Genomic DNA, 13,854 nt, shown 5'->3' with positions numbered 1-13,854 from the left:
TATATATATATATATATATATATATATATATATAGTATCTGTATAACGAGCCCTTTTCCTGCGCACTTCAGATTTCACTTCCTCTTAACTGCTTAATGCTCATTTCCAAACATCTTACTATGCACTTAAATGGACAACACAACAGCAAATATTGATTTTGGAGGTTTTATTGATTAGATACGTTTTACAAACATAAAAACATTTTTCCTGCATTTCTAAAATTGTTACTCAGCAGATTTTAATAAAGATTTAATACATTTAATGCAGAGAAGATTTTTTTCTTGACCCTTCATGTTTACATATTTCAGGTTTAAAAACTTAAATTAAAAGAAAAGGTTTACTTGAAAGTACAAATGTAAAATATATTTAATTCAAAGATTAAAACGGATTTATTTAAAAATGAACAGATAATTGATGTTGTGTTCTATCGAAATGGAACAGGCTGTAAAATATGACTGGTTCGTATGAAAATATGTATTTATTTTTCTAGAATAAAAAATCATATTGTTATTTTATTATTGTTAGTTTTTACAGCAGAAAATAAGGCAAAGTAAATGAGCCTAAACTCAGTTTCACTCTTTGTATTTAAAATAACTAGTTTGAGTAACTACATGACTCATCCTGATAAGCCTCAACTCTGTGTGTGCGTGTGGTTGCAGGCACTTCCGTTCAAGCATGCTGTGTGCATGAAGGTGCGTATTTAGATTTATAGTTTCAGTTGTGTGTGCTTTTAAAATGTAAGCTTTATAGATGCATTAGTTTTAAACAGATTAACAAGTATTGGTAATAGTTGTGTTTGTAAATAAAAAGTATTTGTTCATAATGTAGTTAGCACCTCCTATAAGATTAAACCACACTCATCCCATCTGGAGCAAGAGGCCCAGACTGCAAAGGCTCAGTACTGCTCCTGTCCAGCAAGGGGAGCTAATGGTTGCAGCAGTGTTGCAGAGATCTGTGTCACAGCACTCATTAGTGTAATTGAAGTTAAGTCCTGCTGCATGTTTCGCTCCACTCAGGTCACACTGCGATGGCAGGGCACAGCTCCGCTCGTACAGAACAATGTGCACTGAACCTGCATGCACACAAAAATGACATCTCATTGCTGATTCAGGTGCTGATATATTTTAATATACTTCTTTTGGTTCATTTTAAAAGTACATTCCTGGTATTAATTATAGTTTCAGGTACTTAATAATAATAATAATACTAATTCATTACATTTATATAGCGCTTTTCTAGGCACTCAAAGCTCTTTACATAGAAGGGGGAATCTCCTCAACCACCACCAATGTGCAGCATCCACTTGGATGATGCGACAGCAGCCATATTGCGCCAGAACGCTCACCACACACCAGCTGATTGGTGGAGAGGAGACCGAGTGATTAAGCCAATCAGGATAGGGGGAAGATTAGGAGGCCATGATGGACAGAGTCCAGTGGGCAAATTTGGCCAGGATGCCGGGGTTACACCCCTACTCTTTATCGAAGAACATCCTGGGATTTTTAACGACCACAGAGAGTCAGGACCTCGGTTAAACGTCTCATCTGAAGGACGGTGCTCTTTGACAGTACAGTGTCCCCATCACTATACTGGGGCGTTAGGACCCACACAGACCACAGGGTGAGCACCCCCTGCTGGCCTCACTAACACCTCTACCAGCAGCTACCTGGTTTTTCCCAGTTGGTCTCCCATACAGGTACTGAACAGGCTCGGCCCAGCTTAGCTTCAGTGGGAAATCAGTCTTGGGCTACTTAAACTATAATGAATACCAGGAATGTACTTTTTGCACCATGGCAGATTACTATTTATATGGAGGAATACAAACACCCTAAACCTGATGAGACAGTTTAAATACGTGTATTGCCACAATTGGTTAAAAATGTAGCCAATTTCATCCATCATAAGTGCAAAAAAGGTAATTCTGATAAATACAATGACTATCCATTATGTAGGCATTTTAATCTTTATACACAATAATAATATTTTACATCTAACAATCGTTTTATTTTTAATATTTGGCATGTTTGTGTGCTCCTGTACGTCCCTGTGTGTGAATAAGAAAAGTGTTGTGTTATGCACCCGCCTGTAGGCAATTATATTATTAATGTGTCCTTTAAATAATCCCAAAATACTGCAGTTGTTTTCAGTTGCCTCAAAATGGCAACATTAACAATGCACCTGAGTACACCTTTTTTTCAGACCAGATGAGTGCAAATGCATTTGCTACTTTAACAACACAGTGCATTACATGAAAATGATACCTGCAGTGGGCTGAAACTACCAAAAACACTTGCATTTGATAGGGCCCGAAATTTTGTGTACTTGAAATTATTAAATCCGAAATACAATATGTGCTGTGATTGGTTAGCTGGCCATGTATGTTTTGATTGGCAATGTGTGTTTGGAATATGCCATATCCCTTACTATAACCATTAGTTTCATCGGATTTCATTTACGACTTCAAACCATTTCAAGCCGGATTCAGACTTAAGAATGTTAACAAACTAGAGGATCGTCCAGAATGGATTGTTTTCATGCATGGACTTTGCAAGCATGGATTTCACATGACATTTTGGAGTGGTATGATTATTGTTATTTTTTTCTTATACATTTTAGATACTTTATACACCCTTTAATCGTGATATTTGTTGGGAAGCTATAATACAAAAAGTAATCAATCACAAAACCATGGTAATTTTTCCTAAGCCGCAGTGAACAGCCGTACAAAAGTGAGAGCTTACAAAGCTACTTACTGTACTATGCAAAGATTATCGTAAAAACTATGTAAACATTTTGGCTAGCAGGCGAGCAGAGGCAAAGCTTTGCCTTTTGTTTACATCATAGCAACTACATAAAAGTTATAATTGGAACTGTTGGAAAACACAACTACAAATAATATAATATACCTACAAGTTGTGTTCCATAAACAACGTCCTGTGTGTGGGTTTTTGTGTGTAGCCTGCATTTTACTTATGTTGTATAGGTTTTAGAAGCTGTTTTCCATAAAATGTGTATGACATAGATAAACATTGGGGTTATAATGTTCAGGAACAGTGTTTAAAATAAATTAGAACCGCCTTGAGAAGGTCAAACAAATGAGGTTCGGAAATGGGGTTGACAAAACAGTTTCTTTGACATAGCGTCTCCTCTAATGCAAGCTCAGCCAGGCCTCGTCCCCTTTTTTTACATATAGGTGGCACAAAGCCCTGAAAAAAAAAATGCGTGCAAACGACTCTTTTATTGTAGTTCTTGGATAGTGGATTCTGTTAAGTAAAATATCTCCTTTAGACTTGAGCTTTGTAACCTTGCAGATTTTTTTATGCTTAAACATCAAAATTACAGACAAACTTCAGAAGAAAGAGTAAAAAAGCATAATAGGACCCCTTTGAAATATGTGATGGTGGAAGTCTGATCTGAGAATTTGCACCAAAGAAAATGTGTCACTTTTGTTGAATCCTATTGTGCACATTAACTGAAAGTAAAGAAAAGAGCGCAGAGAATGAAAATTTGCCAGGCGATGGACTAACACAAAAAAGGTAACAAGTCATGAAAACATATTTGAGCAAACATGAAGTACACAATTCCATCACATCTGCACATGGAAGGTAAAAATTCAACAGAGGTGAAAGCTGAATTTATTAAAGTTTATACTAAATCTATCAATTCTACACACAGACACTGCAGACTATTCCTACTGTTATCAACTGTCTAACTCAGGGTTTCCCAAACGGGTTCACAAACCTACTGTACATTTTCAAATATGTGAGCTCCAGGCCGTCAGCAGCCATTAAACACTCATGTATCCGCTGAGATAGGCCCTATTTACACCAGGTATTAGGATGCGTTTTGGTCAGTCGGATCACAAGTGGACGACGCTAAATACAGCTGTAAAGGGAGTCTAAAACGTGGTAGTTGAAAACCTATTCGACTGGATTGCTTTCGTAGTGTAGATGCTCATATGGATAAATGTGTTTGAACAGCCACAAAATATTTCCTGCTGTCTGCCTACTGACATAATGTGATCATTATTGGAAACGCGCTGGCCAGACAGGATTTAAACTTTGTCTGCTGAAGGACATCCTGGGATTTTTAATGACCACAGAGAGTCAGGACCTCAGATGAATGTCTCATCCGAAGGACAGTGCCCTTTGAAAGTACAGTGTCCCCATCACTGTTAGGACCCACACAGACCACAGTATGAGCACCCCCTGCTGGCCTCACTAACACCGGTACCAGCAGCAACCTAGCAACAGCTCTGATGCAATTTTAAGTGAACCAAATTCAAAAGGGAACAAGAAAGTACAATTGAGAAGCACCCCATGCCACCGTCCTTAATTACAACCTTGTTTCAGTCCCTTTCGATATAGAAGTCTTTGCTACTGGCTCCCTCATAAAGTCTTATCGCATAATGCCGTTATAAGGTAACTTTTCAAAATGTAGTCAAAATCAGTCCACCTACAATATTCCTGCAATATCAGAGGCTGCAGTTGCAGTACCGCAGTACTAGGACCCTAGTTTATGACAATGCCACTAGTCAATTCTACTCCAACAGAGGAGACCTGGTTAAAACTTCAAACTTACAGATGCAAAGACTCGATCCCACAGTAAATATTCAAAGAACAGACATAAACTTGAATGTGCAAGGCTTTTGTGTCAGCAGTCTCCAGTTATCATTTACTTTTGCAAAAGCAGTTAATTGTGATTGGATGTTGTAAACTAGTAAGCCTATTTGTTTTCAATTTTGCTATAAGTTTCACATCCTGCTCCACGTTGTTTAAATAGTAAATGCATTTGCACCCATTTGTGCGCACTTGCACTGGTCTGAAAGTGAGGTGTGTTTTCAGGTGCATTGTTGGTATGTGGCTATTTTATGGCAACTGAAATAGACTGCACCATTGTCCAACTAAAATCTGGTCTGAAGTCAATGGCAATATATATATATATATATATATATATATATATATATATATATATATATATATATATATATATATATATATATATATATATATATATATATAAATTGTGCCATTTAAAGAGTGCATTTAGTAATATGCGCCTATAGGTGGGTCCACAATGCCCATACACTTTACTTTGCTTATTACACACACAGGTACATGCAGCAGCACACAAAACATTTTTAAATGTCAAAAATTAAAGGATTAAAATGTAATGTATTCTTGTATACATAAATATAAAAATGCCTACATGTCATAATGGATAGTCATTGCATCTAACAGAATTAGCCTACCTATTTGCAGTAATGATGTGCAAGCAGGCATCATTGGATGAGCAGATCTGTTTCCTCGCTAAAGAAGTGTTCAGCCATGTAAATAGCGAATCCGCCATGGCGTGAGCACTTGTTTTTAAAGGGAATGGGAGATGAGACTCTTAATTTTTCTCTTAACTGTTAACTCTTGAATTTTTGCTCATCATGCCCAAAACATAAAAAACACCTATTACTCATTGAGAGACTAGATACAAACCTTTAGATCATGCGCTGGATCATTTTTCCCATCGTTAAACCAGCAAAAGTGGATTAGGACACGCCCTAAGTGCACTTGTGCCATGTGCTTTAGATCACTTAGAAATCGTTAAAATAGAGCCTTTCCCTGTGTTACTCATTATTAGGGAACATCCTATTACTCACTATACTTCATACTCTAATTCATAGAAGAAAACCTTCACTACTATATTCCCACAGCATCGCACACAATATTCTGTTTTGAAACCAATCATTATTACAGTTGCACATTCACACAGACTAAGCTGATAAATATTCATCTTATTCATTCTTTTGTTCCATTTGTTAATCAATCATATAGTACAGTGACAGTTATCAGTAGATGGTTCAGTTGACCTTTGACTCCTACAGCTGTGCTGGCAAGACATCGCTGACCCACGGGACATTCCTGGGGGAATGTCAGACAGTCCACTGGAGAGATTGCTGGAAACACGCATGTGTAGCATGTCAAGGAAACCACTGCAAGAGAGAGGGTGCAGTCAAGTGAATGTGCAAGAATCAGCATTCAGCAGACGCCCTTTTCGACATGGGATCCTGTAGTTCCCCTTCAGGCAAGTCAAGAAGATTGCAAAATGCTGATGTAGTTAGGAAAACATCTGAATCTGTATTTTTATTCATAAACAATGGATATATATAGTGTACACACCCCTTCTACAGTTTTAAAGTTGATTTGACACATTTCTCCAAGCTCAAGTCACTGTTCTGAAAACAGTTAACATGGTAATCTGAACGCTTTGTAATTTCTTGCAAATTACAAATCACTTGTTTACTCGTAAACACTGCACCAAAACAGTGTTTTTACAGTAGTTCATGTATCCAACCAAAACTTTAATATATCAGGAACAAAACAACTACAACTACTCGTTTTTATTGGCTTTAAAATCACAATCATTTGTGTACCATTTTTCCAAACACAACTATAATTTTCTAATTGTTTACAGAACTTGATCTCAATGAGATCTCAATCACACAAACTATAAAAGGGAAAAAGTAAAACAACTAAAAAGAAGATTGGAAAAAGGAAGAGGTGGTAGAGTGGAAGGCAATGGTATTAGTGGAAAGAGCAAGAGAAGAAGATATAAGAAAACATGGACAGAGGGAATGGGGAAACAAATGTGTAAGAGGAGGGAGGAGAATTAGAAGGATAGGGTACAGGTGAGATTCAAAAGAAATCAGAGCCAACCCAATGACCATGTCATAAATTATGGTCTCTTCTTGAGGGAAGCTGGACCGAGGTATCCCTGGAAAACAAGTGCTGCAATCCATTGGTGTTGTGGCACATAATGCTGTCTTGTCAGGGTGATCAGGCACATAACACATAATGCTGTCTTGTCACTTTCTGCAGGGTGATCAGGAGCAAATTAAGCAAAAATGTGCAGCTGTATGGGACAATGTACACTTTCACCATTTAGCATTGGAGTAAATTTATTTATTCACTTATTTTATTGCAATTGTACTGGGTGAAAACTCATCGTTATACAACTAAACTTGTCATTAAAGACCTCTGGAGAAGCTATGATTAAAGAACACGAAGGCACTTGTATTTTATTAATGTATTTGTGTATCTACAGCTGACACACATTGTAGTTTTGATGTTATTCATTTTTGATAAATGCATTAATATAATAAACTGCAGTGCTTTATGCAGTGAAAACTGAAATGTTTTGCCAACATAACAGCTGTGTTAATTGTTTTGAGAGCAACCAGGGCCGTTTCTAGCCTTCTGGCACCCTAGGCGAGATTCATATGTTCCACCCCCCTCCCCCCCACCCCCAAACTACAACTAAATATATTTAAGTTTTTAGTATTTACATATTTAAGTAAATATGACTTCCTTATTTCATGGGCATATTGTACATGCCTTAATCGAATAATGCAGCTAGGTTTATTATCACTGAGATCACAGATGTTGGGGGGTTCGGGGGCATGCTCCCCCCAAGAAAATTTTGATTTCTATGATCTACATATGTGTATTTTAAGATGTTCTGAAGGCCAAAAAATTAGATAACAATAGCTTGAAAACCATGTCACTCGGCGCCGCTGCGGATTGAAGAACACAGTGACACAAAGACTAAAAGACGGGACGAAGCCGTAGCCGAAACCTCACACCAGTTTCATAAAAAAACTTATGCCTCTTATACTTAAACTTATACTGTCATGGTTATGACAGTATTAGCCTACTTGATCAATTTACACTAAACAGCTATCTCTGATGTAAAAAAATAAAAAATATTCAAATGAACTGCTATAATGTTCTGCACCTGAAATGAGCATGGCGTGTGGTCCGTCCAGTACTAATAACCAGTGTAATGTTTTGCTCAACGTTATGATTGAGCGCCCAGCTTAGTAGAGAACAAGTAACCAATAAGTAGGCTAACATACCTGTATATTTCGCTTTCTTTTTTTATATTTCCTCTTTTTTCTTTTTACGATACGGAGCCCCTGATGGCTTTGACCTTTTCATGATGATGAAACTAAAGCACGCTGTAACGAGTAGAAATATAGTGTGGCCTCTTTAAGAGTTGCGCGCGCTCCCTGCAAACGAAGTCTGCATTTTGTGTATGTGAGTCTTGAACTCCCATGTGTTCACTTCACTCCAATAATCACAACTAATCATAATGCCTTGAAATAGCAAAAGTACAAAATATTAATAATAAAATATATATGAAATAACTAAAAAATCTTGTTGGGGCGGGGGCTCATTGGCGCCCCCCAGCTGTTGGCGCCCTAGGCGACCGCCTAGTTTGCCTATGCCTAGAAACGGCACTGAGAGCAACTACAATCATTTGGAGAAATGTGTCAAAGTGATTGAGAAAAACTAAAACAGCTGGTTTCTGTGATGTAAAAAAATCAATAAAAATAAATCTTATCAGAACTTTTACACATTTATTGTAAAAAAAAATGTACAATGTAATGCCACTGAAAACCAAAGTGAAAAAAATATAAAATCTTCCCAAATTTCAAATTCATGCTGATAGACGCCTATCTAAACAGTCAGAGTAATAAACTCAAAAGGTACTAAATATAAGTTCAGGAGGCAGTTGGTTATTTCAAATCTATCAGCTTGAAACATCTTGACTTATGATTAGACAGTCACTGTACTTTATGGTCAATTAACAAATGGAACAAAATAATAAATAAGACGAACATTTACCAATATCTTCATGTGTGAACGTGCTGAATGTAATAGTGTGGGAAAATAGTAGTGAAGGTTTTCTCAGAGTATGGATTAGAGGACTTTCATGGTTTTAAAGTGAGTTCTGCATGAGTGAGTAATAGGGTGTTCCCTATTAAGATATTATCATATTAAACATATTAAACAAAAGTTCTGATATAAATTTTCTGGAATTTTTTACATCACAAAAAAAAAAACTGTTTTAACAGGAATGTGTAGGCTGATGGATCTTAACTACACAGGACTAGATCTATATTCAACTTTAGCACTACACAAACTCATCGCAGCTTCAGTATGGGTGACAGTAAAAGTTAAATATCTTGAGTCTCTTCAGTTGAATGGATAATAAATCTCCATTTTTGCATCTTACCGGCTAAAGGCAGGCAGCAAACGGTGATGAGGAAGGATCCTTTAAGTTTCATCATGATGGTACGTCTTCCTCTGAACAGCTTTGCCTACTGAACTCAACAGAGTGAACCTTTCTTATTCATCCACCTCAATCACAACAGTGGTTTGCCTTTTTCTGATTCCTAGCATGTAATACTGAGTATGATAGAATCAGCAAGTAATCTAAATGACTGCCACTATGAAATTCCTAAAGCTTTTGGTTTGCTGTTGAACACAATTCTCGCTGAAAACACAATTAGATTGTGGTGGACTTTGACTAGACTTGCACTCCACCCAGGAGATTTAATTTGATTTAATAGTGAACATGAACACTTAAAGGGACAATTCACCCAAAAAAAGAAAATGACCCACTGGTTTACTCACCATCAAGCCATCCTAAGTGTAAATGACATTCTTTCAGATAAATGCAATAGGAGTTGTATTAAAAATATCCTGGCTCTTCCAAGTATTATAATGGCAGTAAATGGCAGCCCAAAATTTGAAGCCTCCCAAAAAGTGTATGCATCCATTATAAAATGGTGCAACTGGTGCAACAATGACATTGTAAGTGTTTTGAGATACGTTACACTTTCTTCTTAAGTTGAATACGGACGGCGGTCAGCTGGAAGCTGCCATTTACATTCCATTTAGCAGACGCTTTTATACAAAGCGACTTACAAATTAGGAGAGCAATAGAAGCAACTAAACAAACAAGAGCAACAGCATGCAAGTGCTGTAACAAGTCTCAGTTAATCGAGCCCAATACACAAACTTTTTTTAATAAAACAAACAAACAAACAAACAGAAAATTTAATAGGATAGTTAAGTGCAGTCTTTATTGGTCAGGTGGAAAAGATATGTCTTAAGATGTTTTTTGAAAATGGCTACAGACTCGGCTGCTTGAATTGAGATAGGGAGGTCGTTCCACCAGGTGGGAATGGTCCAGGAAAAGGCCAGTGAGAGTGATTTCATGCCTCTTTGGGATGGCAGCATGAGGTGTCGTTCACGTGGAGAACGCAAGCTTCTGGAGGGTGTGTAAGTCTGAACATTTGGAAAAGCAAATTGTGGTCTGCCGTTCACTGCCATCATAATGCTTGGATTAGCCAGGATATGTTTTAATATAACTTTTAAGAATTTTATATACATCTAGGATGGTGAGAAAATTATGGGATAATTTTCATTTTTGGGTGAACTATCCCTTTAAGAACTGAACTGAACTGAAAAAAGAATAGGAAAACATAATGTCTTCCTTTTTAAGACATAAGGCAAAGTAATATTTTAAGGCAAATAATATATTTCCATATTATTATAATTAGGGTGGTAATATGGTTTAACAAAGTGTGTGTTAACAAAGTGTGTGTTCTGTTAGAGAGAGCAGTGCTGCTGAAAAAACAAACAACATACAGCCTGTTTGCTCCAAATTACAGGCATGCAGAGGAGCAGGAAAATCAAATGACAGCAATCTTGTGACACAAGCGTGACACAGTCACGATAAACGGTTTACTAGTGATTATGCCACAGACACACAAACACACACTAATGCAAATCTCAGACACACGATAAACATATTTTATAATAGTGCGTTCGACTGATAATGCTCACTCACACATTGAATAAATAATGCACAAACATGTGGAGTGGAAAAGAAAATATATATATATATGTGTCACTTATGTGATTGTTTGGTGTTTTAGTGTGAGAAAAAAGCGGTGGACAGATGGTCTGTTGTTTAATCCTGTCTGTCCTCTGCTAGTCTATGTCTGTCTCTTTGTCTCAATCTCTTGCTCCATCCCCCAGTTGTCACATGTTTAGTTTCATCTGCTGCGTCCCAATTCAGAGGCTACATCCTCCGTAGGGCGCATTTGTAGGCCAATTACGTCACTGCGGTGCGACAAAGGCTGTCCTAATTTGAAGGCTCCTTCAAATGAGTCCTTTGTTTATAACATGAATATAACATATGGATTGCCGAATTACACTTTTAAACACAAGTACTAGGTTTTAATTTCAACTAGGTTTTCAATTAAATATCTAATGATACCAATACCAAAAATTAAAATAAATTAAATGCGGTTCAAATGTTTAATTATATCTTACTACGATATGATTATAGTTTATATTATTTATTATACACTGAAATGGACCATAGGGAATATATTTAGACTGACTGAAAACAAAAACTGTCACTCATCAATGCCAGGCATGCTAGGCGACAAGATCAGTGCTCTGTAGGCTAGACCATCATTTAAAGGAACTGTATGTAAGAAATGTATTTCAATGAATCATACAATGGCCCTAGACACTAAGAAACCATGTTAATTTCAAATACTTATATCACTAACAACAGTAGTCTGGCCAAGATATTGTTGTTACGTCACGGACACGAGGAAACAGGAAATTGGTGCGAGGACTCAAGTGCAGTGAGAAAATTATAATTTATTATAAAATAAAACAAACTCAACACAAAAACCCACAAGGGGGAAAAACACATAATCAGAACTGTAACATAACTCAAAAACATACCAACAGAGAAATCACGGGGAACCGGAAGACGCAGACATAACATACACAAGGATCCAACACAGACTGACAAACACAAGGAGATTATAAAGGGAACAAACAAGGCAGATAATGAGGGAGAACAGGTGGGGCAAATTAACCAATAATCAGATAATAAGGGGGAGGGAACTGACAGGGACACGAGCACATGCTCAACATAACAAAACCCACAAGTGCACACAAGACAGGACAGGCATGTGACATTACCCCCTCCTTAAGGAGCGGCTACCAGACGCTCCACTAGGGACGGGAGGGACAGACCCGGGCGGGACGGGAGGGACAGACCAGGGAGGGACGGGAGGGACAGACCAGGGAGGAACGGGAGGGACAGACCAGGGAGGAACGGGAGGGACAGACCAGGGAGGAACGGGAGGGACAGACCAGGGAGGAACGGGAGGGACAGACCAGGGAGGAACGGGAGGGACAGACCAAGGAGGGACGGGAGGGACAGACCAAGGAGGGACTGGAGGGACAGACCAGGGAGGGACGGGAGGGACAGACCAGGGAGGGACGGGAGGGACAGACCAGGGAGGGACGGGAGGGACAGACCAGGGAGGGACGGGAGGGACAGATCAGGGAGGGACGGGAGGGACAGACCAGGGAGGGACGGGAGGGACAGACCAGGGAGGGACGGGAGGGACAGACCAGGGGGGCACGGGAGGGACAGACAAAGAAGGTACAGACAAGGGAGGGGTAAACAAGGGAGGAACGAGGAAAACAAAAAGTTCAGGAGGCCATGGTGGCCCACAAAGTTCGAATGGCCAGGGCGGCCCACCGAGTTCGGGAGGCCCACCAAGTTCAAGCGGCCGGGGCGGCCCATAGAGTTCAGGCAGCCAGGGCAGTGCGGGTAGAGCAGGGCGCCAGGGAGGCGCGGTGAGAGCAGGGCGCCAGAGAGGCGCGGTGAGTGCAGGGGGCGCCAGGGAGGCGCGGTGAGAGCAGGACGCCTCAGCGGCGCGGTGAGAGCAGGACGCCTCAGCGGCGCGGTGAGAGCAGGACGCCTCAGCGGCGCGGTGAGAGCAGGACGCCTCAGCGGCGCGGTGAGAGCAGGACGCCTCAGCGGCGCGGTGAGAGCAGGACGCCTCAGCGGCGCGGTGAGAGCAGGACGCCTCAGCGGCGCGGTGAGAGCAGGACGCCTCAGCGGCGCGGTGAGAGCAGGACGCCTCAGCGGCGCGGTGAGAGCAGGACGCCTCAGCGGCGCGGTGAGAGCAGGACGCCTCAGCGGCGCGGTGAGAGCAGGACGCCTCAGCGGCGCGGTGAGAGCAGGACGCCTCAGCGGCGCGGTGAGAGCAGGACGCCTCAGCGGCGCGGTGAGAGCAGGACGCCTCAGCGGCGCGGTGAGAGCAGGACGCCTCAGCGGCGCGGTGAGAGCAGGACGCCTCAGCGGCGCGGTGAGAGCAGGACGCCTCAGCGGCGCGGTGAGAGCAGGACGCCTCAGCGGCGCGGTGAGAGCAGGACGCCTCAGCGGCGCGGTGAGAGCAGGACGCCTCAGCGGCGCGGTGAGAGCAGGACGCCTCAGCGGCGCACGGAGAGCAGGACGCCTCAGCGGCGCACGGAGAGCAGGACGCCTCAGCGGCGCACGGAGAGCAGGACGCCTCAGCGGCACAGGCCGGGCGTTGGGGAAACTTCTCCAGTCCAGCAGTATCCACCGGCACAGGGACCACCGGAACACGATCCACCGGCACAGGGACCACCGGAACACGATCCACCGGCACAGGGACCACCGGAACACGATCCACCGGCACAGGGACCACCGGAACACGATCCGCCGGAACTGAGACCACCGGCACACGATCCACCGGAACTGGGACCACCGGAACTGCCTCCGGGGCTTCGGATAAAGCCCTGTGCTCCTTCCACGCATGCAGGACTGCCACCACAAAGCATCCCATCACAGCCCTCCAGGCCGTTTCCGGACTCGGGACCACCGGAACGGAGTCCACCGGCACAGGGACCACCGGAACACGATCCACCGGCACAGGGACCACCGGAACACGATCCACCGGCACAGGGACCACCGGAACACGATCCACCGGCACAGGGACCACCGGAACACGATCCACCGGCACAGGGACCACCGGCGCACGATCCACCGGCACAGGGACCACCGGAGCACGATCCACCGGCACAGGGACCACCGGAGCACGATCCACCGGCACAGGGACCATCGGAGCATGATCCACTGGCACAGGGACCACCGGAGCACGATCCACCG

The 13,854-nt window shown here is 41.7% G+C and overlaps 1 protein-coding gene across 1 annotated transcript; it reads right to left on the bottom strand.

Annotated features, from left to right (window-relative positions):
* On the bottom strand, positions 1–9,258 carry LOC137047735 (lymphocyte antigen 6L-like). Its single transcript, XM_067425585.1, has 3 exons — positions 9,070–9,258; positions 5,861–5,983; positions 1–1,072 (listed from the first exon to the last, which is right to left on the bottom strand). Exons 1-3 carry the CDS (start codon positions 9,122–9,124, stop codon positions 858–860), a joined length of 393 nt encoding a protein of 130 aa, XP_067281686.1. The 5' UTR covers positions 9,125–9,258; the 3' UTR covers positions 1–857.
* Between the last annotated feature and the right edge of the window lie 4,596 nt (positions 9,259–13,854).

The sequence above is a fragment of the Pseudorasbora parva genome, chromosome 19, assembly GCF_024679245.1.
Source record: "Pseudorasbora parva isolate DD20220531a chromosome 19, ASM2467924v1, whole genome shotgun sequence".
Lineage (NCBI taxonomy): Eukaryota > Metazoa > Chordata > Actinopteri > Cypriniformes > Gobionidae > Pseudorasbora > Pseudorasbora parva.
The sequence above is the reverse complement of the archived record's forward strand: the minus strand, read 5'-3'. Positions and strand labels throughout refer to the sequence as shown.

Bases quoted from the DNA above. Each gene is read 5' to 3' on its own strand.
- LOC137047735 (XM_067425585.1), bottom strand. From the start codon at position 9,124: ATGATGAAACTTAAAGGATCCTTCCTCATCACCGTTTGCTGCCTGCCT. The intron at 5,984-9,069 runs GTAAGATGCAAA...TCTCTCTTGCAG, and splicing joins TTGCTGCCTGCCTTTAGCCG to TGGTTTCCTTGACATGCTAC. The intron at 1,073-5,860 runs GTCAACTGAACC...GTGTGCATGCAG, and splicing joins CACAGCTGTAGGAGTCAAAG to GTTCAGTGCACATTGTTCTG.